The sequence below is a fragment of the Carcharodon carcharias genome, chromosome 10 (assembly GCF_017639515.1).
Source record: "Carcharodon carcharias isolate sCarCar2 chromosome 10, sCarCar2.pri, whole genome shotgun sequence".
In the NCBI taxonomy this organism is placed as follows: domain Eukaryota; kingdom Metazoa; phylum Chordata; class Chondrichthyes; order Lamniformes; family Lamnidae; genus Carcharodon; species Carcharodon carcharias.
In genome coordinates, this window is record NC_054476.1 from 48,185,994 (window position 1) to 48,208,370 (window position 22,377).

The 22,377-nt window shown below is 46.6% G+C and overlaps 1 protein-coding gene and 1 non-coding gene across 2 annotated transcripts in view; one reads left to right on the forward strand and one right to left on the reverse strand.

Moving 5' to 3' along the window:
• The window catches only part of scube2 (signal peptide, CUB domain, EGF-like 2), a 219,743-nt gene that overhangs the window by 4,231 nt on the left and 193,135 nt on the right, over window positions 1-22,377 (reverse strand). The window contains exons 15-17 of the mRNA XM_041197877.1: window positions 8,250-8,411; window positions 2,985-3,137; window positions 247-326 (exon numbers count right to left, since the gene is read on the reverse strand). Coding sequence (XP_041053811.1) covers window positions 247-326; window positions 2,985-3,137; window positions 8,250-8,411 — 395 coding nt within the window. The remainder of the gene's footprint in view (window positions 1-246; window positions 327-2,984; window positions 3,138-8,249; window positions 8,412-22,377) is intronic.
• Window positions 13,410-13,516, forward strand: LOC121283668. The gene has a single exon (XR_005944317.1). It is a non-coding gene; the product is annotated as a U6 spliceosomal RNA (small nuclear RNA).

The following is a 22,377-nucleotide window of genomic DNA, read 5'->3' on the forward strand; positions in this document are numbered from 1 at the left end:
GAATTAATTCTATGCTATTCCTAGCCGGGAAAGTATTTCCCAGTGCACTAGACCAAGAAAATAGATTGAATTCAGAGGATGAAAATAAAAGTTATCACAGAAAACATAAATGATCATTTATCATGATTCTACTTAAAGGATGCTGTTAAATGTGAAGCCTTTGTGTTTCAATGTTGTAAAATGAAAATGTGAGAAAACGTTATATTCAAATAAACCTCGGTCCAATATTGGTTCACTGTAATCTACCTTCAGTATTTCTTGATGGTTCTCAGATGCGTACAGTCGACCATCTCGAACTATATCCTCAATAAGCTCTTGGTAATCTTCTACAACAGAAGAAAATAAATTAAAGTTTATTTTAATGACTTTGTAAGCACAATTACAAAAAGTCTTCTAAATGCCGGTGATGTTCTGTTGTTCAGTCACATATACTCTTTTTGTTCTCTCCTTTCATCTGCTGAAAGATTTCTTGTGCTGCTGGGAAAAGAAGCATGCTGATGAAGCTTCTCTCTTTCTTGTATGTCCCTTTTTTCAGCAGTCTCAAGCTCTGTACTGCCAAGCGACTATTTTCTTGCATTGGTAAAGAATTTATCTTTCTCCCTAAACCAGTTCATTTACTTTCAACTGTCACCTTTTCTAAATTTTATTGTTTGCTATTCAATTAATTTTCCTTTTACACTTGATCTAACTCATGACCTATTAAAATTTTATAAAGCACATTTCATTATACAGACCACGTATGATGTTCCACATCTTAGCGTATCCCCAACACAAATAGAACTGCCCTCAACAACCATGGGCTGAATTTTCTTCTGGCTGACGTGCGGGTAGTGGGGCCCGCACGTCAGCGCTAAAAATGTCACGCGCTAACATCGCGCAAGCGTCCTGACGTCAGCGCGCGGCATTGCAATGTTTAGGTCAGCGGGCGCGCTATGCAGCGCGACGCGCGCCCGCCATTAATTAAAGGCCTTGTTAAGGCCATTAAGTCACCAATTGTCGAGGATTTTGAGGAGCCCGTGTGAACTTCGGCTCGGCACATAGGCCCAACTGGCAGGCGGGTAAGCAATTTTTTAACAAACCTCATGCACTGGTGGGATGAGGTTTGATTTTGGATTTTAAAAAGTTTAATAAAGTTTTTGTGTACGTTATTAACATGTCTCATCTCGTGTGACATTTTCACATGAGGGGGACATGTTAATGATTTTTAAATTTTTCTATTTTTCAACTTTCACCACCTTTCAGCGATCGCCCTGAGGCGCCACTTAGCCTCAGGGAGATATGCACTCTTTCGCGCATCTGCGCGAAAAAGCGCACTCTCACAGTTGGGGAATCCCCTCTCCCTGCCCGCACAGGAAGCACATAGTGCTTCCCGTCGGGCATCATGCTGGGCGGGCCTTAATTGGCCAGCCCACGTAAAATGGTGGCGGGGTCCATTTCAGCGGCAGTGATCCGCTGCTCGCCTGCCCATCAAGGGTAAAATTCAGCCCCATGAGTCATAACCCCTGACTTCAGTGGCCCATCCTGGAAGGGAGAAATGTAAAATGTCAGGTAATGACAGGATAAAATACAAACAGAAAATACAGGAAATACTCAGCAAGTCTGGCAGCATCTGTGCAGAAAGAAACAGAGTTAATGTTTCAAGTTGATCACCTTTCATCAGGATGGAAAAAAGTTAGAAATGTAAAAGGTTTTAAGCAAGTGAAAGGGGGAGGTTGGGAGGAAGAACAAAACAAGTCTGTGATAGGGTGGAAGACTGGAGAGATAAAATGACAAATGGGTTCATGGTGCAAGGCCAAAGTGGAACAAGCAAAAAAACAAAAGATATTTCTAGAGGAGGTCTGAATTGAATAATCATGAGCAGCTGCCATCTGAAAGCTAAAAAGAGGGGAAAGAGAGAAAAACAAGACACAACACCAAAGAAAAGGGAAACAAAATAGGGCAAGAGTTTACAATCCAAAATGGTTGATCTCAATCTTGAGTTTGGGAGGCTGTAAAGTGTCCTGTCAAAAGATGATCGTCCTTCAGCTTGCATTGAGCTTCATTGGAAAGAGGACAAGGACAGAAAGGTCAGAGCGGGAACAAGCTGAAGACTGGAAGCTTGGGATCATGCTTGTTGCCTGAAGGGTGGTGTCCTAGTAAGTGGTCACCCAATCTCTGTTTGGTCTCCCCAATGCGGAATAGGCCACATCATGAGTTGCAAATATTGTATACTAAATTGAAAGAAATATAAGAAAAGTGCTGTTTGACCTGGAAGGGGTGTTTGGCGCCTTGGATGGTGAGAAGGGAGGAGTTAAAAGGGTAGGTGTTGTACCTCCTGCGCTTGCATGAAAGGGTGCTGTAGGAAGGGGAGGGGGTGACTGAAGAGTGAACCAGGATATTGCAAATGGAACGGTCCCTTCGTAATGCTGAAAGTAGAGGGTCAGGTAAGGGGAGGTGAATGTGTTTGGTGGTATCACACTGGAGCAGATGAAAATGGTAGAGAGTAATCCATTGAATATGGAAGCTGGTAGAGTGGAAGACAAGAGGAACTCTATCAAGGTTCTGAAAGGGAGGGGAAGTCGGTGAGAGCAAAAGTGCATAAAATGGAATGGACACAGTCAAGGATCCCATCAACCATGGGAATCCTCGGTTGAGGAAAAGGGGAAACATACTGGAAGTGGGTCATCAGAATAGATGCAAAGGAGAGAGACTAAGAGAATGGGATAAGGTCCTACCGGATGTGGGGTTTGAAGAACTATAGTCAAGGTAGCTGTGGGGGTCAGTAGGCTTATAGTTAATTAACCTTAATAGTCTATCCCCAGAAATGGAGACAGAGAAGTCAAGCAAGGGAAGGGAAGAGTTGGATATGGACTATGTGAAGGTGAGAGAAGGGTGGAAATTGCAAGCAAAGTTGATGAAATTTTCCAGTTCAGGGCAAGAGCAGGAAATAGCATCAAAACAGTCATCCAATTTAAAAGTTTTATAGCGAGGTTATCTGTATTTACCATCATACGTAACATATGGAACCTGAAATCCTTTGCCACTATTCCCTTCATTGGACTTGAATTGAATCCATAATTTTCTTGATCTTGAGGTGAATGCTATGGGCCGTTCATAGGTCTGACAGGTTTCATAGGTTGTCACTGAATTAGACAATGCTGGTCAATTACACAAGAACAGACTTAGTCATTGATATTGATAACTTTTGAATGTAAAGTAATTCATCCAAATCTCTGATCAACTTCTATTGCTGAACAACTCTACGCTATTAATATCACCAGAATTACTGTCAGTGGATTAATTGAAACAACAATCATGAGAGAAAAACTAGGTATGTTACATTTTAAACAATGCATCTAATGTTCTGTTTAATTCAAAGCTTACAATCAACCACAGGCTGCAAAATCTAACATTTATTCTTCTGGAAATTCTTGTGCAGTTGAAATTTCATTGTGCTATATTTACAACACATTGGTTAATACATTCATATGACATTTTCTTTTATTTTAACAATTATGTTAACCCATTATACATTTCACACAAAGTAAATCCAAACCACCTATGAAATTTTAATGTCAAGTAAATTACAATTGATCAGATACCTAGATACAAAGTATGTAATTTCTCAGTATTCAAATTCATATTATTTCCAATAATGAGATCATAATTAATACTGCATTTGTGTGGGCATCATCAAATCTTATAGAGATAGAATGCACCGATTGCTAACATGCACATCGATTGCATGGGCTAGGATAGGAGGCGATGATTTCAAGTTGAAAATCGATCACTGAAATCCATAGAACAATTTGAACCTGCTCAAATTGCCCTGTACTCTGTCAGTCAGCATTCCCCAGAGACCCCAATAGTGAAATGTACCTTCCCTACCCGAAACATTTGACATAATTTGCGTTCCACAGTGGTCATTGCACTCATTTGACATTAATTGCAAAAAAAAAATCATTTAACATTGCAAGATGCATAACTGACATCATTTTCATCAATTGCTTCAAACCGCAGCACTCAAGCATCTGCGATTAGCAAAATCACTTGCCTTAAGCATTCTGACACCAAAAACAAGCATAGAGTTTTTTTTTCCATAATTCTGAATTTTGATAGCTTCAATCATCCTAAAACTGAACTAACTTTAGAAGAAGCAGACTCTGTTTTAACAAGCTAATTTTATATTTTTCCTCATAATCTATAGCTAGTGCAGCACTGTCCCCCATCACCACCACCCCTCACCCCCATCACCCAGACTGCAGCAGTTTTCTCCCCAACCACCCCCCCGGAGCAATTTCCTTCAGACCCACCAAAACCCCTATCCCCAAGATTGCAGCAGTTTTTTTCTCTCATCTCCCTTTTCCCTCTCTCTCCTCCCCCACCTCTTTCCCCCCTCTCTTCCTCTCTCTCTCCCCTCTCTCTTCCCCCCCTCACTCTTCCCCTGTCTCCTTCCACCCCTCTCTCTCTCCATCTCCTGGTTTCTCCCTCCCCCTTGTAACAGCCCCATCCTCCGCCATTCCCCGTCTCTGACCCCCTCCCATGTACTCCTTATCTCACCTTTCCACAGTACTCCTTCTCTACCCCCTTCCCTGCTCTCCCTACCCCCCTCTACCCCTCCCTCCCCCTCTACCACCCCTCCGTTCCCCTCTCCTTCCCCTCTCCCTTGTCCCCTGTTTCCTTCTCTCTACCCCATGTGCCTCTCTCTGCTCTCTCTCTCTCTTCAGCCCCCTCTTGAAAAACCCCTCTCTTTCTTCCACCTGCCCCCTGTTTCTGCCCTCTCTCTCAACATCCCGTCTCTAACCCCCAATCTCTTCTTTGCCCCCTCCTCCCCCACCAGAGAGTTCAGGTTGTAGGGCTGGCTGGAACTGATGCTGGCTGTCCTGCAGTTTTCCAGCCGGTGTAGGACCAGCAATTGCAGCAGGACTGAGTCTGGTTGGGTAAGGTGTGTGTGGGTGGGGGGTGGGGGGGGAGACGATGGTTGATGGAGAAAGTCTTTGTGAGGGTGTGGGGGGCAGGAGTTCAACAATGAGGCCCAGGAGGTTGGCGCGAAGCTCAAGACCCTGAGACTGGGACAGGGGTGGGGGGAACCAGTATAGACCTAAGACTGGGTGCAGGGGTGTGGGGAGTATAGACCCCAAGACTAGGCTGGGGGGGGCAGAGACTATAGACCCCTGAGACTTTGTGGGGGCAGGGTGGGCATAGACGCTGAGACTGGGTGGGCAGGCGTAGACCCCAAGACTGGGTGGAAGGGGGAGTATAGACCCTAGGACTAGTTGGGGGGCAAGAGTATAGGCCCTGAGACTGGGTGGGGTGAGTATTGGCCCGCAGTTGGGAGGTGGAGAGGACAGTGTCAATGAACTGGTGGGATTGCGCCACCAAGGAAGAGATCAGGGCAGGGGGGCGAAGGGAACCTCCAGGGAATGCTGAGGGGGCGGGGGTGAGGGGAGGGAGGCACCACGAATGCCAATCTGGCCAATCATCCCACGTCCTGCATGTTTTGTTCCCAGGATGGCAATTAATGAATGAATAAAATGAATTAAGAACAGACGGAGATCTGGTGGTACTCTCAAGCATGTATAGTGGAAAGATTTTTTGGACTAAATGAAAAAACTGAATCAGTTCAGATATTATTTAAATAATTAATTTCCTTGTATTTTTCAATGCAAGTTGCTGAGTGCGTTTGTTGCCTTTAATACATTTGCCACATTTGATAACTTTTGATAGCAATTGATAGCTTTGAACACATTTGATGCCTTCCAGCACCTTTTGCTATTTGATTGCATTCGATGTCAAAGATGGCAAAACACTGCTGGCTGCATGAAAAATTTATTCCAGATCAGAATATTTGATATCAAACAATCATATTTGACATTTGAATACATTTGAATGCAAAAATGATGTCAAAAACTTTGGGTTGGTTGTGGCATAGTACTGAGCTATGTGGATCAGGAAGGTGTCAAGTTTGGTCCTTGATCTTTGCTTAGTTATTTGGTCTCAGCTGGTTTCAGTTGGGAGAAGGAAGAGAATGATTGCAATGGGTCTCAGTGGGAGAAAGAAAGCTAGTCAAGATTTTTGCTTCTCTGACTACTCTTTATCCTCTGCTATTTGTCTTCGTATATGTATATACAGTACACTGCATGAGTTCAGATTGAGCCTGAGTGTAATGTCTGACTGAAGATGGTAATATGTTGTAGAGCTATAATTATCTATGGAACAATATTCCCATCATGAATCTGTCATCACCTTCAACAAAGGAGGTTTAGATTCAAACTGGGAGTTTAGATTCAAACATATTGACTCCTATAAAGGAAGCAGATAAATGCACACTTATTAAAAAATCTAGTTGAGAAACATAAAATGATGAATTTTATTGGTGTTCTGACTTACAGCTTTTTCTCATGACTAAATAGTCACCACACTCATCATCAATTGGTAGAAATATTTCTGGGACAACAATGAGAATGCGGCGTTTTGGAGGTGGACTTAAGTTCCAGGTGCATTCAACATTTGCAGGGTAGTCTCCAGGGTAATTTGGAGACTCAATATATCCAGTATAGTCTCCAAGTTCTCCTCCACAATGTCTGTCTGATATATAATAACCACAAAAAAATTAATTAAGAACTGCTAAATGCTTTACGAATAAGCCATCTCAAGCTAGAGAATCAGCAAGAGTTCTAAAACACAGGCATTCAAGTACAAGAGCATTGATGACAATATACCAAGCTGATATACAAGCACTTCCTTCCGTCATCTGGACTTCTGGAAAGCATACCCATTCTAAGACCGTTGTTTATTCAAACTTCTCAATTTCTCAAAATTTCTCAAGAGTTTATTGATCTTTAATTATTTCCTAGTGCATTTCTTTTGTGTAATGTCAAATGCTCAACATGGACAAATGATGAATAGAACAACCACAATTGTGATGCAATTAATAAATGATAATTACTGATTGTTGGAGGTTCCTTAAGTATTTATAATAACAACTAACCTTTAATTTGGTAAAACACCTCAACGCCCTTCACAGGAGTGTTATCAAACAAAACAAGCACACAAGGCAGATGACCAAACACTTGGGGCAGAATTTTACAGCCCCTCCTGCCAGTGGGAATTTCCATTCCCACCAAAGTCAATGGAGTTTTGAACGGTTCGCCACATTTTACGACCCATCCCCACCACAATGGGGCCTTAGAATTTCGCCCTTGGTCAAAGATTTTAAGGAGTGCCTTAAAGGCAGAGATAGAGGTAGAGGAGCAGAGAGGTTTAGGGAGGGAATTCCAGAGTTTAGGACCTTAAGGGGCACGTGAAGGCAGGGCCACCAAGGATGGAGTGAAGGATGGGGTGAATAAAATTGGGGATGCTCAAGAGGACAGAATTAGAAGAATGCAAATATCTCGATGGTTGGGAGGTTGGAGGAAATTATAGATATAGGAAGAAATGAGGCCATGGAGAGATTTGAAACCAAGGATAAACATTTTGAAATCGAGGCATTACTTAGGTCAGCCAAACACAAGGAATGAAGGGTGATCGAGATGATGAAGGGTCATCATCAACCTGAAATGTTAACTCTGTTTCTCTCCACAGATGCTGCCTGACTTGCTGAGTATTTCCAGAATTTTCTGTTTTTACTTCAGATTTCCAGCATCTCTGCAGTATTTTGCCTTTGCATTAGTGTTCACTCCTGCAAAATCCAGCTCCATTAGTCTTAGACTCCTCAACCAGTGGAAATAACTTCTTTCCATTTACCCTATCAGCTCCATCTAACATCTAGAAATTTCAATCAAATCATGTAAAAGCTTTCTAAATTCCAGGGATGACAAACCTAGTTTGGGAAATCTCTCCTCATAATTTAAGCCTTGCAGTACAGATACCATTCTGATAAATCTATGCTGCACACCCCCAACACTTCCTAATGTCTACTGCCCAGAACTGCTTACAGTACTCCAAGTACAGTTTAGCCAGGGTTTTGTATAGCTGCAGCATAGCTTCTACCTTATATTCTAGTGCTCCAGCTAATAAAACCCAATGTTTTGTTCACATTTATGATTATTTTCTGTACCTGTTCATGACACTTAATGTTTCATGCACTTGAACTCCCAAGTGCCTTGGACCTCCACTGTTTCTAGCTCTTCACCATTTACCAAGTACCTTATTCTATGCCTTTTATGTTTAATATAACTGAGACAATAAATGATTCATCTAGAAGTTCACCAAAGGAAATGCCTACAGACAATAGATATGTGTTCTATGATACAGGTATTAATACCTACTTTTACATTGAGTAATATTAGTTGATCCATCAAAATCTGTTGTAGTATTTCCAGGACATGCAATGCAGTGATTCTGCCCAAACTCTGGCTGATACATCCCCACAAGACATCGTATGCACCTGTGTGTGTTTGTATCATAAAAATGACCAGGCGAACACTGAACTGTGGAAATAGAATGGAAGATCCAAACAAAATCTTAAACATTTATCAAGTGCAAAACTCTGTGACCCTAAAATTAACTAAATGTTCCACTGCATTCATGCCATAACTCTAGCAGGAATCTGGCAGAACCCACTGGAAAACCCATGCCATGAACTTCCCGTTTTCCTACTCCACCGTCCATAAAAGGGACAGAGCTTAGATTTCCTACTTCCTTGGTTCAGGGAGGATCAAAACACAGATGAGACTTAGCAACTTCCAAACGCATTTCAGTTGGCGCCACCACAGAGGTCCCGGTAAGGCAAGCCACTGTGAACCCTCCAAAAAGTTAAAACATTTAAGAAAAGTTATGGTTATCCATTTTACACAGAGATTCAAGGAGGAGCTAAATTGCATCTCAGCCGGGCAAGGAGCTGGGTTGAGCTGGGTCAGCACTGGAGGACACCAGTGTGGGTAGGGTCAGGTTCATAGCCTCTGAAGATTCAGGGCCTTTAATGTCTGTTCCAGATTATAATAATAAAAATCTAGTAAGCCTTTAAGATGAGAAAACATTCCAAATGGCACAAAACACAAGCTAGAGTATAGGGGAGAATTTTCCCCATGTCGGGCGGGCCGAGCGGACGCGGCGGGCATGGACCTGATTGCCACCCACGATCAGGTCCGCACCGCCATTTTATGTGGGCAGGCCAATTAAGGCCCACCCAGCGTAATGCGCGACTCTGGAGGATAGTGGGAGTGGGTGGGCGGCGACGGAAGTGCTTTGACTGCCAGGTCCAATGGCGACCCCGTGGCCAGTTTAAATGAAGCTCTGGCAGCCTTTGCAAGGCTGCTCACAATGGCAGGTAGAAGGGCTCACCAGGGGGCTTTTGGTGAGCAGGCCAGTCCGGAGGGTAGGCCAGCAGAGCAGGCCAGGCTGGAGGATAGGGCAACGGGGCAGGCCAGGCTGGAGGGTAGGGCAGCGGGGCAGTGTGCCCCTCGTTTTTTGGTTGAGCCTAGCTGCCCTCCTGAAGGAGGTCGCAGCACGGCAGGAGGTCCTACTTCTGAGGGACGGAAGGCAGTGGCACCCCTACTGACCAAACGTGCCTGGGAGGATGTGGCCGAGACTCTGAGCTCCCATGATGAGGTGCAACACACGTGGGTCCAGTGCCGCAAGAGGCTCAACGACCTCCTGCACTCGGGAAGGGTGAGTACTATGTTGACAGAGGTCATTTAATGCAGCCTTTCCCCCCAAGGCGCGCACCCCCCCACCCCACCCCCCACCCAACCCCAAACAACAACTCTGAGTGCAGTTACAGCATTGAATCCTTCATGGCATGTCTCCCTCTCTAGGTGGGCCAGCAGATATGCCTAGTCTGCCCTGAGATGGTTGTGCTGAGATGGGTTCTGCACCTGCAACATGTGTGACACTGACACCCAGAGTATAGATTTAGGGGCAAACTCAAGGATGTGCACCTAGGCATAGTGCTGGAACTGCGAAGCATGTCAAAGTCAGGGTGCTAACATGCTGGGAGGGGAGCTTCCAGGTGGTGGGGCACCAATCCATCTACTGGCCTTTGCGTTCCACGTGCTTGTGCCTCCTTGCTTTGCAAGGTTAGACCATGATGCCAAATGTGATGGAGGCAACATTTGGGCAAGGGGGGGGTCAGCCCTGGCTTCTTTTTGTGAGTGTGTAGCAGCTGTGGGGTGACGAAGCGCTGGAGCCCTGCAATGTCCCACTCTGGTTGGGTTGGCAGGGATGCAATGGGAGTCCAGGTACAGGCTGGACTAATCAATGCTCTTCTCTCCTTTTCAGGAGAAGACTGCACACAATTTTGCTGAGTGGATGCGGATTGGTAGAGGCCAGGCCCAGTTGGCCATCGTGACTCCATTCGAGCAGCAGGCCATGGATCTGGAGAGGCACCATGCGCCCAGGTGAACAGGTGGTGGTGAGGCTGGGGTGCCACAAGAGGGTATGTTTGCTGAGCACTGAGGTCACCATGTGTGTCCCAGCAGCCATGGCACTGCTGAATGCTCATTGATTGAAGTTTGAAACATGGATTGACCATTGATTATGGAAAGATGAGTGCATAATGATCCAGGGGACAGGCGTACACATTGACATTGTCTCCACTTTAACTAATCAAATGTCCTTGTTCTTCCTTTCAGCATCACTGGAGCAGGGACAGGAGGAGGCGGCAGAGGGGCCACCTCTCACACCTGAGGACCCTGAACATTTCGACTCACCAGCGTTAAACCATCTCTGCCAGGCAGGCACCAGCGCAGATGCTAGCACCTTGTTGAGAATTAGATTATTGGCCAGTGTCCTCGGGCACAGCGGTGAGGGCACTTCACACTCGCTTGAGGTGTGGGCGGAGACAGAGAGTGCCCATGGAGCCGGCAGTCGGAGGACTGCTGGGGACCAGGCACATGCTCGGTCGGTGGCTGATGATGTGCCTTTGGGGTCGTCCGTGAGGCAGCAAACACTGGAAGTGCAGCAAGGTATGCGGAAGGATCTGGCGGAGATACATGAGGCAATGCGTGGCATGGTGTCCGTGCTGGAGGAGTCCACGCAGAGCATCACCAATGCTATGAGCCTCATGGCCAAGCGCCATGCTTCTTCCATGGAAAGAGTGGCGACTCTCGTGGAGAGGCTCCTCCAGGAGACCAATCAGGGCTTCCTGGGATTGCACTCGGACCTGCAAGCCCTCACAGCGGCATTGACCTCAGCTGGTCAATACCAGTGTGGGAGATGGCTTGGGGGCCAAGTATCCCATCCATCTATGGTGAGCAGGGAAGTCCAAAGCGACATCACATCGGTGCGGCAGCTGCCTGTCGTCTCTGTGGGCTCCTCCCAGGGCGCTCCAGATGAGGGCAGCAGCTCCTCTGCCCCTTTGCCAGTGACCGTGGCATCCAATGAGGCTGCGGCGATTGGGGAGATGACAGCTGTGGAACTGGCCGCTCCCTCCCAGGCAGGGCCATTAAAGGCTCCATGGGCCAGAGGACAGCGCCAAGGTCATCAAGGCCAGCAGGACAGCATAGTGAGCAGACTGTCTCAGATGCCAGTACCAGTGAGGGGGGAGCACCTAGACGTAGCACCCGTAAGCATAAATTTAAGGCACCTTAGGCACACTTCGTGCTTCTCACTGGTGCTTTTATGTCGCCCCACTGTTAGTTCATGACCACTTGGTGTGATGTGCAACACCTTTCCTTTTTGTTTCTGAACTTCATTTTATTATATCATTAAATTTTGACATGTAAGCATGACTCAGGGTGATTCCTTACTTCTGCAGATGGACAGGAACCCATGATGTTATGATTGAGTTGTTTGACATTGAGCTTTACTGACAAGGCACATAGTTAATATTCCTATCCAGGCAGATTTTGCACTCAGGTATCAAGTATGGAGCCTGCAGTCCTGGCGTGTGTTGGTGGTCCATCTGTGATGGGCTAGCTGAAGATTCTTTGGATTAGAGCCTACCGGTTGTCCCTGCCTCCCTTGGAATATGCCTGGGTCAGCGCCTATCCCCTCAGCGTTCTCCTGTGTGTGCTCATTCCTTGGACTCATCGTGTGCAGCCGGAGCAAATATGTCTACATCTTCTTCGTCCATTGCGTTGCCCCTTTCCAGCACAAGATTGTGGAGAGTGCAGCATGCAACCATATCAGCGACACACAATCTGGGGGTTACTGAAGTCCACCCCCTGAAAGTTCCAGGCATCGGAAGCGCATCTTGAGAAGACCGATGGTTCTCTCTACCACACCTCTTGTGGAGGCATGGCTCCTATTGTACCGCTGCTCAGCCTCTGTTCTTGGATGGCAGAGAGGCGTCATGAGCCACCTTTTGAGCAGCCATCCATCTAGCTGTGCTGGAGCACTGAAGAGCCTCAGCACCTGGGAGTTTCTGAGGATGTAAGTGTTGTGGGAGCTGCCTGGGTACCTTGCACAGACTTGCATAATCTGCATCCTGTGATCATACACTATTTGCACATTCAGGGAGTGGAATCCCTTCCTGTTGATGAAGGCACCATGCTCACCTGCTGGCACCCTGATGGCCACATATGTGCAGTCGATTGCACCCTGGACGTGGGGGAAGCCAGCAATGGCCGTGAAGCCTCTGGCTCGCTCTGTTGGGCTGGCCTCATCCCAGCAGTAGTGGATGAAAGTCAATGCACGCCTGAACAGGGCATCTGTCACCTGCTTGACACAAGTGTGGACAGCTGACTGGGTGACTCCGCAAAGATCACCCAACGACCCCTGGAAAGAGCCGGAGGCATAGAAGTTGAGGGCAGCCTTGACCTTCAGCGCCACTGGCATGGGGTTGGCGCAGATCTCAGGGCTTATCATGTGACAGATAGAGTTGACCGTCTCCCTTGAGAGACAGAGCCTCCTTTGGCACTGCGCCTCAGACATATTGAGATAGCTGCTTCACTGCCTGTATACCCTGGAAGCAGGATAGTGATGTCTTCTGCGGTTCCTTCCACCTTGGACTTCCTGTTGGCCCTGTGTCCCTTGTGATTGCGCCTCTCCTCCCAAAAGTGGCTCCCCTGGAGACTGAATGTGGACTTCTGGCATCCTCCCCTTCTGGCCATCCCTTCCTCCTCAGAGGAGGTGTCTCCAGTGGGTAGCACAACTCCCATTCCCAGGCTACGGGAAGGCTTCCTGAAACATGCAGGCCCCAAAAACGATCTTTATTGTACAGTCCTGACCTGAAGGCTGTTACTCCTGTCCAAACAGCTGTGAAGAGTTTTAAAGTATTCCTGCTCGCACAGACAAGTGTCAATAACTTTCACAATTAAATATCTAACTGATACCACTCGTGAGCCTACTCACCCCTCTTATCCCACCCGTGGATGAGGTTTATGCAAATGTATCCTACCCGCTTGCCCGTTGCGCCCAAGCGACGTTCTGAAGATTGCATGGGCCCCAAACAATTACAGACAATTGCTGCGTTAAGGGCCTTAACTGGCTAATTAATTAATGGCAGGCGTACATCCGAGAACCTTGTGCGCCCACCCACCTAAATAGTGCTCGCTTCGGCAGCACATATACTAAAATTGGAACGATACAGAGAAGATTAGCATGGCCCCTGCGCAAGGATGACACGCAAATTCGTGAAGCGTTCCATATTTTAGACTTACAAAACATTTCACCCACCTAAATATCGCGATGGCGCGCGGTGACATCGGGATATTTGCCTAACGTCACCGCATGTCATTTTATGCATCGGCGTGCACGAAAATGAAATGAGGAATTGAGATGCACATGAATTTTCACATAAAGGTAGTAAAACATCTGGAATTCTCTCCCCCAAAAGGCTGTGAATGCGAAGACAGTTCAAGACTATGTCAAGAAAACTAGAAATTGTAATACTTTTCTTCTATTAATCGACCTATCATATTCCTTATGTACTGGAAGACACCTGCCAGTAGTAAATTTGGTAATTGGAGTAAGAGCCAGAGTGACTGCAAGAGTCTAAATCCAACAGTAAGATTTTGATATGTTAATGAGCGAAGATGAACTTCAATCAGAGTTTTACATAAAGCAATAACAGGAGTAGTTTTGAATTGAGTTTTTTTCATTCAATGGGGATTTATGCAGGTTGTAATAAGGTAAAGGTGGGGTAAGTTTACTTTTTCTAAAAAAAAACCTGAGAGCTGAAGTAAAGAAGAATCTAATCAAGTCTGGGAAGAAAGCATTTCTGAAGAGTCTGGTTGAGACAATAGAGTGTTTAAAGGGAAGGAATGCATTTAAGGAAATACTGAAGCCTATGTGAGAGGGTAGGTGTTTAGATCTCCCAGAAGACAGCAGGAAAGCTGGTCAGAATTCCCAGAAGACAATGTGAACAAGGCCAGACCTGAAAACCCAGTTGCTGTCAGTCTCGGAGTACACCCCAAGGAAAAAAGTCACTGTGTAGTAAAAAATACTGAGATCTATAAGGCTAGTTGCTGAACAGAAAATGGGACAGTCAGTTCTGAGGGTAGTTAAGATCTTGTGGAATGGTTTTAAAGTACTGTTTACTGTATGAAGCCATTCTTTTAAGTGTAATTGCGTTTTTTTTGCTTTAATTTTTAAAAAAATAAATGTTTACTATAAAATCATCACAAGTAGTCAGAGACATCATTTCCTGATTTAAGAACCTCTCCTCATACTGTACAAATTGCAAAAACCATTTTGGCTGCTGTTTCAAGTTTCCTTTTGGGATTTGGGCAGCTCGGCATTTACCATCAGCCGTGCCATAACAACTAAAATCATAGATTTTTTTTAGCTTGTGGCTTTTTATATGGTTTCAGACCACCTGAAATTCACTGAACACAAAGCTGAAGGGGAAACCAAATTTTAAGGTTTCAGCCCTGTTGGTCATCAGTGAGACCAATGCAGATTGATTTGGTTTCCAATTGTCCCAGAAATTAAACACAAGAAAAAGACTCCACCAAGCCACTTCAATCCATCTAAAAATATTTCTTAGAACAGACAAAGTTGAAGAAAAATTTAGTAGAGGTGTACAACACCATGAATGGTTTTGTTAGAGTAAATAAGAAGAAACTGTTTCTACTGGAAAAACAATTTCCAACCAGAGGACACAGCTTTAATGTAATCAACTAAAGAGCCAAGGACGAGGTGAGAACAAGAAAAAGGAGCAGGAGTAGACCACACGGCCCATAAAGCCTGCTCCACCATTCAATAAGGTCATGGCTCATTTTTGGCTTCAACTTCATTTTCCTGCACACTCACCATATTCCTTAATTCCCCGAGACACCAAAAATCTGTCCATCCTAGCCTTAAATGTATTCAGTGATGGAGCATCCACAACCCCCTGGGGTAGAGAATTCCTAAGATTCACAACCCTTTGAGTGAAGAAATTCCTCATCCCAACCGTAAATGATTGGTCCTTTATCCTGAGACTGTGCTCCCATGTTTTAGTTTCCTCAACCAATGGAGACACTCTCTCAGCATCCACCCCAACAAGCCCCTTCAGAATTTTGTAGATTTCAATGAGATCATCTCTCATTCTTACAAACTCCAGAGAATATAAACCCAATTCACTCAGCCTCTCATCAAAGGACAATCCCCTCATCCCAGGGACCAATTTAGTAAGCCTTCGCTGTACCGTCTCCAATGCAAGCATATCCTTCCTTAAATGTGGAGACCAAAATTGCACACAGTACTCCAGGTGCAGTATCACCAAAACCCTGTACAACTATAGTAAAACTTCTTTATTCTTGTCCTCCAAACCCCTTGCAATAAAGGCCAACATGCCATTTGCCTTCCTAATTGCTTGCTGAACCTGCTGTCGTATGTTGGTTGGGCTGGCTAAGCAATGATTGCTGAGTATGTCTAAACAATAACTGGTTTATTGGATATAACAGAACTATATACAGACATACATGACTAGGACCAGGATTTTGCTTGCCCAATGGCTTCGGGCATGCTCAGTGGTGTGAGCGGACAATATGGTGAGAAGACCAAAAATAAGTTTCACGATGTCGTGTACCAGTTTACAATCGTCTGCTCAGCCCATCGCTGGCGGGCTGCGTTCCCCACCATTGGACATTGGGAGCCTCATTGTAATACATCAGCATATCATTATAATGCCAGCCGCCGGACTGACTGCCCCCTGCCCCCACCCACTGGATTGTCCATCCACGTCGACGGGAAAACATGCCTACATGTTTCACAACAGCATATATAAGGTGTGTACTTGGCGGGCTGCACGTTGCTCGGGACTTCAAGATTTGTTTGCATAACGTACTTCAGTCAACACTCGCAGTCATCAGCACCAGGCTACACATACAGCACCACATCACTTTTAGGGGGGCTCATGGGCAGGTCTCTACCTACCAGATCAGCCATGTGTGGGTGGCTTTTCAATGGCTGCAGGGCTAGGGCTTGCTTGGGGAAGGGGGAGCAGTGGCATCAGGAAAGGGAAAAGGCTGCAGGACGAGAGCTAAACTGGGGAAGGAGGGTATCCCAGGGTCCATGTTGGGGCCAATGTTGATCTGTGCATGGGCTCAAGATAGTGAGGGCTGAGGAGGCAGTCTCCAGAGGAGATGAGGCCAGATGGACATGTGAGGGAAGTATATGAGAATGGGTGGTGATGTCCCTTGAGCTGGCAGTGAGTGAGATGTCAGTGAATGTGTGATGGGCTTGAGTGTGTGATTTTAGAGTGATGAGATGGTTGTCATACCCTGGCTGCACAGGTGAGATCATTTATCCTCTACCTGCATTGGATGGTCAACATCTTCTGTGCAGCAGTGGCAATGATCACCACTGCCATTGCCTACCAAGCTGGAATGGTAATGTTGCTGCCCCTCCTGCAGCCAGAGCACAGGTAGAGGACATCACAGCGGGCCTCCACGGTGTCCAAAAGGCGCTCGAGGGCTGCAATCTTTTTGGCTTTCAGGCCCATGTCTTCTTTGCTGCAGTCCTGGGCTAGAAACAATTGAGTGCGGCTGCACTTTAAAAGCGGTGCCTGCCGTGATGAAACAGCGAGGTGATGGCGTGACAGGCAAATCGGAGCCTGCCCACCAACAAAATGGCATGTATCCTGGGAATGCATAATTAATATAGCGGGTTTAGGATGATACAGTGTGAAAAGCTGCCATTGTGGCTGATGGGCAAATCTGGGATGATTCTGCCCTAGGTGTCAACTTGCCTAAGCTAGAAGCAATCTCCCTCATGACTCTTGAACATGTGTCTCTTACATCATCATTATGGATGGTGCTGTTTCCACAGTCCCACACATTAACCCTTTCAACCTTAATATTACATCCCCCCAAGTCTTTGCCTATAGATATTTTACATTCATATTTACATACTCTCCATCTCCCCCAAAGGGGAAAATTTTTAGCTCGGCAGGTGGGCGCGTGCCTGATCCGCTCAAGTGTAAAATGACGCACATTGACATCGGGCAAGTGTCCCGACGTCAACATGCAGTTGTGCGATATTTCAGTCGATGGGCGCGTGCGTGAATCGGCAGCGTGCCCACTGACAATTAAAAGGCCTGTTAAGGTCATTAAAGTATCAATTGACTGACATTTTTTACTTCCTGTCCAACCTTACAGTTGGCGGGCAGGCGAAAAGGCCAATCGGCCTTTGCACTTTTTAGGAAACCTCATCCACGAACGGGATGAGGTTTCCTAAAGCAAATAAAAATAAAATCAAAATTTTAAAGTTTAATGAATAATATGTCCCAGTTCTTGTGACAGAGTCATATGAGAGGACATGTTTTATAGCATTTTTAATTTCTGTATTTTTTTTAAAAACTCTTCATCTCCCTGAGGCAGCTCTGTCCCTCAGGGAGATTTTGAAGCGCGCACTTGTGCGCATGCATGAAGTTCGTACTTACCCCTCTTGTCCTCCTCCCCCCCCCCCCCCCACATAAGCAATGCTGAGTGCTGCTGCTCGTGTTTCACCCTTGGCGGGCCTCAACTGGCCTGCCAGCATGAATTCGCCTTCCAGCCTCGATCGTGAACTCTTTGATAATCCTGGACTTCTAGCCCTGAAAGTTATATTTTGAGGAAGGGTGGGAAACTGCATTCGAAGCTTTCTGCCCATCATCAGTCTGAGGGTGCCAACACACATTGCAATGTAGTAGACCTGCACATTAAGAGTGCCATCAGAAAATCCTCCTTTTTAAACAGAGCTTTGATAGTGTGGATGCCCCTTTCTGCCTCACCATTGGATTGGGGATATCTCGGGGAACTGGTGGGAGATAGAAACCCATAGTTCTCCATGAAATGGGTGAAGTAGCCATTGGAAAATAGTGGGCCATTATCAGAAACAATCTGGTCCAATATGCCGTGTGTTGCAGACTTCCTTGACTATCTGTGGTCGTAGTATACAGATGTTTAACCTCGATCCACCTGGAGAAGTAATTGACAAGTATAAGGAAGGAGTTTCCGTTAAACATAACAGATCCATCACCAGGCATTCCCATGGTCGGGTTGGGAATTGAGTAGGGATTAGGGGTTCCCTTTGGTCTGGTGTGTGCATGGTGTGCACACAACACTAAGAAATTATTTTTTCTTTAGATCTCGACATTACCGGCCATCACTCTGCATTGAACTCATGCTCTGCATTTCATGATGCCCATGTGGCCCTGGTGTATTCTTTCCAAGATCTCAGGTTGGAATGACACTGGAATCACCAGCCTCTCATTGTACACTAGCAACTCACCTACTATGATAAAGTGCTTCTTTTGCTTGAAGTAGGTTTTCATCACTGTTCCACTGGGATGCTGCTGTGGCCAACTGTGCAAGCAGTATTAGCGAATGCAAATGCATTCCTTATTCTGCATCTGTGCTTGGCAAATTTGTCGTAGCTTTTTTGAGCTTGCTGACAATTGTGCTGCAACAAATTGAGGATGGATGTTTGGTGAATTCACACTTTTCATTAAGTGTCAGGCCTTCTTCCTGCAGACAGATCGGAACTGCTTTAACACTTGGGTCATATTCTTTGGTGAATACATCTTGGATTAGGATGCCTTCCATGTGATGTACTACACTTCTGAGGCCCTGTAGAATGGTAGACATTGTTTTTTGGAAAATTTCAGGAGCTGACGTTATACCAAATGGTAAACGATTAAAACAAAATCTGCTGAATGGAGTAATGAAGGGCATTAGTAATTTCAATTTTTCAGCTAACAGCACCTGCAAAGAGCCACTATTGCACCCAGTTTTGTGAACATTATACTCTTGGTCAGCTTCATCACACTGTTGTCCACCGAAGACATCAGGTGAAGCTTCCTTGCTACTGCCTTATTAAGTTGAGTCAAGTCCACACAAATGCAAAGGGACTCATTAGGTTTAAGAACCAGAACCAACCCACTGCAGAACTCTGTGGGCTTAGTGACCGGAGAGATGATTCCCATCCTGGTCATCTCTTCAAGCTGTGGTAGGATCTGTTTCATTTGTGGTGTGGTATCTTCCTAGGTGTAAAAAGACACATAGGTTTAGCATCTTTCGGTAAAGTAATGTTATTTCCCGTCTTAAGTCCTCCCAGACCAGTAAATAGTTTTGAAAAGTCCTTTGTGAAGTCGGACCTAGATGTTTGCTGATTGATTTTTTTCCATCTTTTTGATAAGATTGAAGCTACATAGGTTTTTCAACTTAGAAGAGAGAATTCCTGATTCTGTCGAACATATAGGCCAGAATTTTACATTGGTTGGGCGGGAGTGGGGTGGGAGTGGTTGGGAACCCAACCACCGCCCGTGATCGGCTCTGTAACGCCATTTTACGCGGGCGGGCCAATTAAGGCCCGCCCAGCGTAAATCACAACAGCAGCATCAATGAGAAAGGCGTGGGGGCTCAATGTCCGCCAGGTCCAATGGCGACCTGATGGCCAATTCAAAAGCGGCTGCGGCAGCCATGCGAAAGCTACCATTGACTCAGAGGACCCTCGTTATGGAGAACCTCAGTGCTGAACACGACAGATGAGAGGGCAGGTCGGTGGGGCAGTTGGCCCCATGTTTTTCCGACAAATGTCTCGCTGCCCTCCTGGAGGAGATGGCAGCACACTGGGATATACTTGTCTCCAGGGACAGGAGGAGGAGGCCCACCCACCTCACCAAAAATGCCTGGGTGGAGGTGGCATCCAGGGTGAGCTCCCATGATGTGGTGAGGCGCACATGGGTGCAGTGCCATAAGCGTTTCAATGATCTCCTGCGATCAGGAAGGGTGAGTTAAAGGCAAAGTATTGCAGATGCTGGAGATCTGAAACAAAAACAAAAAATGCTGGAAAAGTCTGACAGCAGGTCTGACAGCCTCTGTGGAGAGAAAGACAGAGTTAACATTTCGAGTCTGTATGACTTTTCTTCAGAGCAGTGAGTACCGTGTTGGCTAGCACAGCAGTTAGGAGCATTCCCCCCTCCCCCGGACCTCAGAGTTCTCAGGGTGTGTGGCAAGTGTTAATGAGGCAGCATCTGGGCAAGGGGTTGAGCCCTGGAATGAGTGTCTTGTGGCTCCAGGATCACGAATCCAGCTGAGTCCTGTGAGGTATTCCTCAGGTGGGGTTGGCCAGACTGCAATGGCAATGCAGGTACAGGGTGGACTAATCAACGCTCCTCTCTCCTTTCAGAAGACATCCCACAATAACGCAGAAAGGTTGCGGACTGGTGGAGGACTGCTCCACCTTCAAATCCTGACCAGATATGAGCAGGAGGCACTAGAGCTGGAGAGGTGCCATGCGCCTAGGTCACCCGGCCACGGTGAGGTTGGGGTGCCAGAGGGAGGTAAGAGAGCAGTGCACTAAGGTCAGAATGTCTGTAATAGCAACCATTCCACTGTTGTCTCTATATTGATGTGAGCCTCAAACATGGAATCCCCATTGATAATGGAAAGATGAGGGCACCTTGATTCGGGTGCTAGGCATGCCCAATAACAGTGTAACGACTTCACTAATAACATGTCCTTGTTCTTCTTTCAGGTTCACCAGAAGCCCATCGTGGTCAGGAGCCTGAAGGCCTGCCGCTCACCCCAGAGGACACGGACGATAGAAACACACCAGCGTCACACTCTCTCAGCCAGGCAGGCACTAGGCAGATACCAGCAGCTTGTTGGGCATTAGATCATCGGATAGTATCTCGGTGCACAGCAGTGAGGCTACTTCATACTCGCTTGAGGTGCAGGCAGAGGCAGACAGTGCCCAGGGTGCTGGCAGTCGGAGGACTGCTGGGGACCAGGAACATGCTCAGTTGGTGGCTGATGATGTGCCACTCGAGTGGTCCCTGAGGCAGCAGATGCTGGAAGTCCAGCAGGGTGTGCGGGAGGATCTGGCGGAGACAAATGAGGGAATGCATGCCATGGTCTCTGTTGTGGAGGAGTCCATGTGGAGTATGAGCAATGCAATGACCCTCATGGCCGAGTGCACTACCTCCTCCACGGAGAGAGTGGCAACTTTCATGGAAAGGCTGTTCCAGGAGCTGAGTCAGGGCTTCCTGGGGATGCGATCGGACCTGCAAGCCCTCACCCTGGCAATGACCTCAGGTGGTCACTGTTAGTATGGGAGATGGATTGGGCAACCAGTATCCCAGTTAGGTGCCCGTCCATCAATGGTGAGCAGGGAGGTGCAAAGCGACCTGACATTGGCGCACGAGCTGCTTGTCTTCTCTGTGGGCTCCTCTCAGGGCATGCCAGATGAGGGCAGCAGCTCCTCCGTCCCTCTGCCAGTGACTGTGGCATCCGATAAGGCTGCGGCGACTGGGGAGATGCCAGCCGTGGAACTGGCCACTCCGTCCCAGGTGGGGACAGCACAGGCTCTATGGGCCAGAGGACACCCATCAAGGTCATCAAGGCCAACAGGACAGCAGAATGAGCAGGCTGTCTCCAATGCCGGCGCTAGCAGTGGGGGAGCACCTAGATGTAGCATCTGTAAACAAAAATTTAAAGCACCTTAAACATAACATGGGCTTATCACTGGTGATATTTTTTTCCCCCGCTTTTATATTAATTATTAGTAGGTGTGATGGAGAACACCTTTCCATTTAATTTGGTTTATGTATGCCGGGCACCACACCATTAAATGTGTTTTGTGTTCAGCAAGCTCTGGGTGCTTCATTAGTTCTGCAGCTGCAGGGTAACACATGATGTTATGAGTGAATTGTTTGTCATTGAACTTTATTGAAATGTCACATAGTGCATGTTGTTCAACAAGCAATTGTTGCTGTCAGGTATCAAGTATGGAGCCTGCAGCCCTGGCATGTGGTGGTGGTTCATCTTTGGTAGGCTAGCTGAAGGACCGTTGGTTCAAAGCCCCTCGGGTGTCCCTGTACCCCTGGAGGTTGCCCAGGTCAGCGTCTATCCCTTCAGCCTTCTCCTGACCATGCTCATCCTCAGCCTCACTACTGGACTTATCGTCTGCTGCCAGAGCAGCTGCGTCAACATCTTCTTTGTCCACTGCGTCCTTCCTTTCCAGTGCCAGATTGTGGAGAGTGCAGCATGCAACTACTATCAATGACACATGATCTGGGGGTTATTGCAGTGCGCCCCATGAACG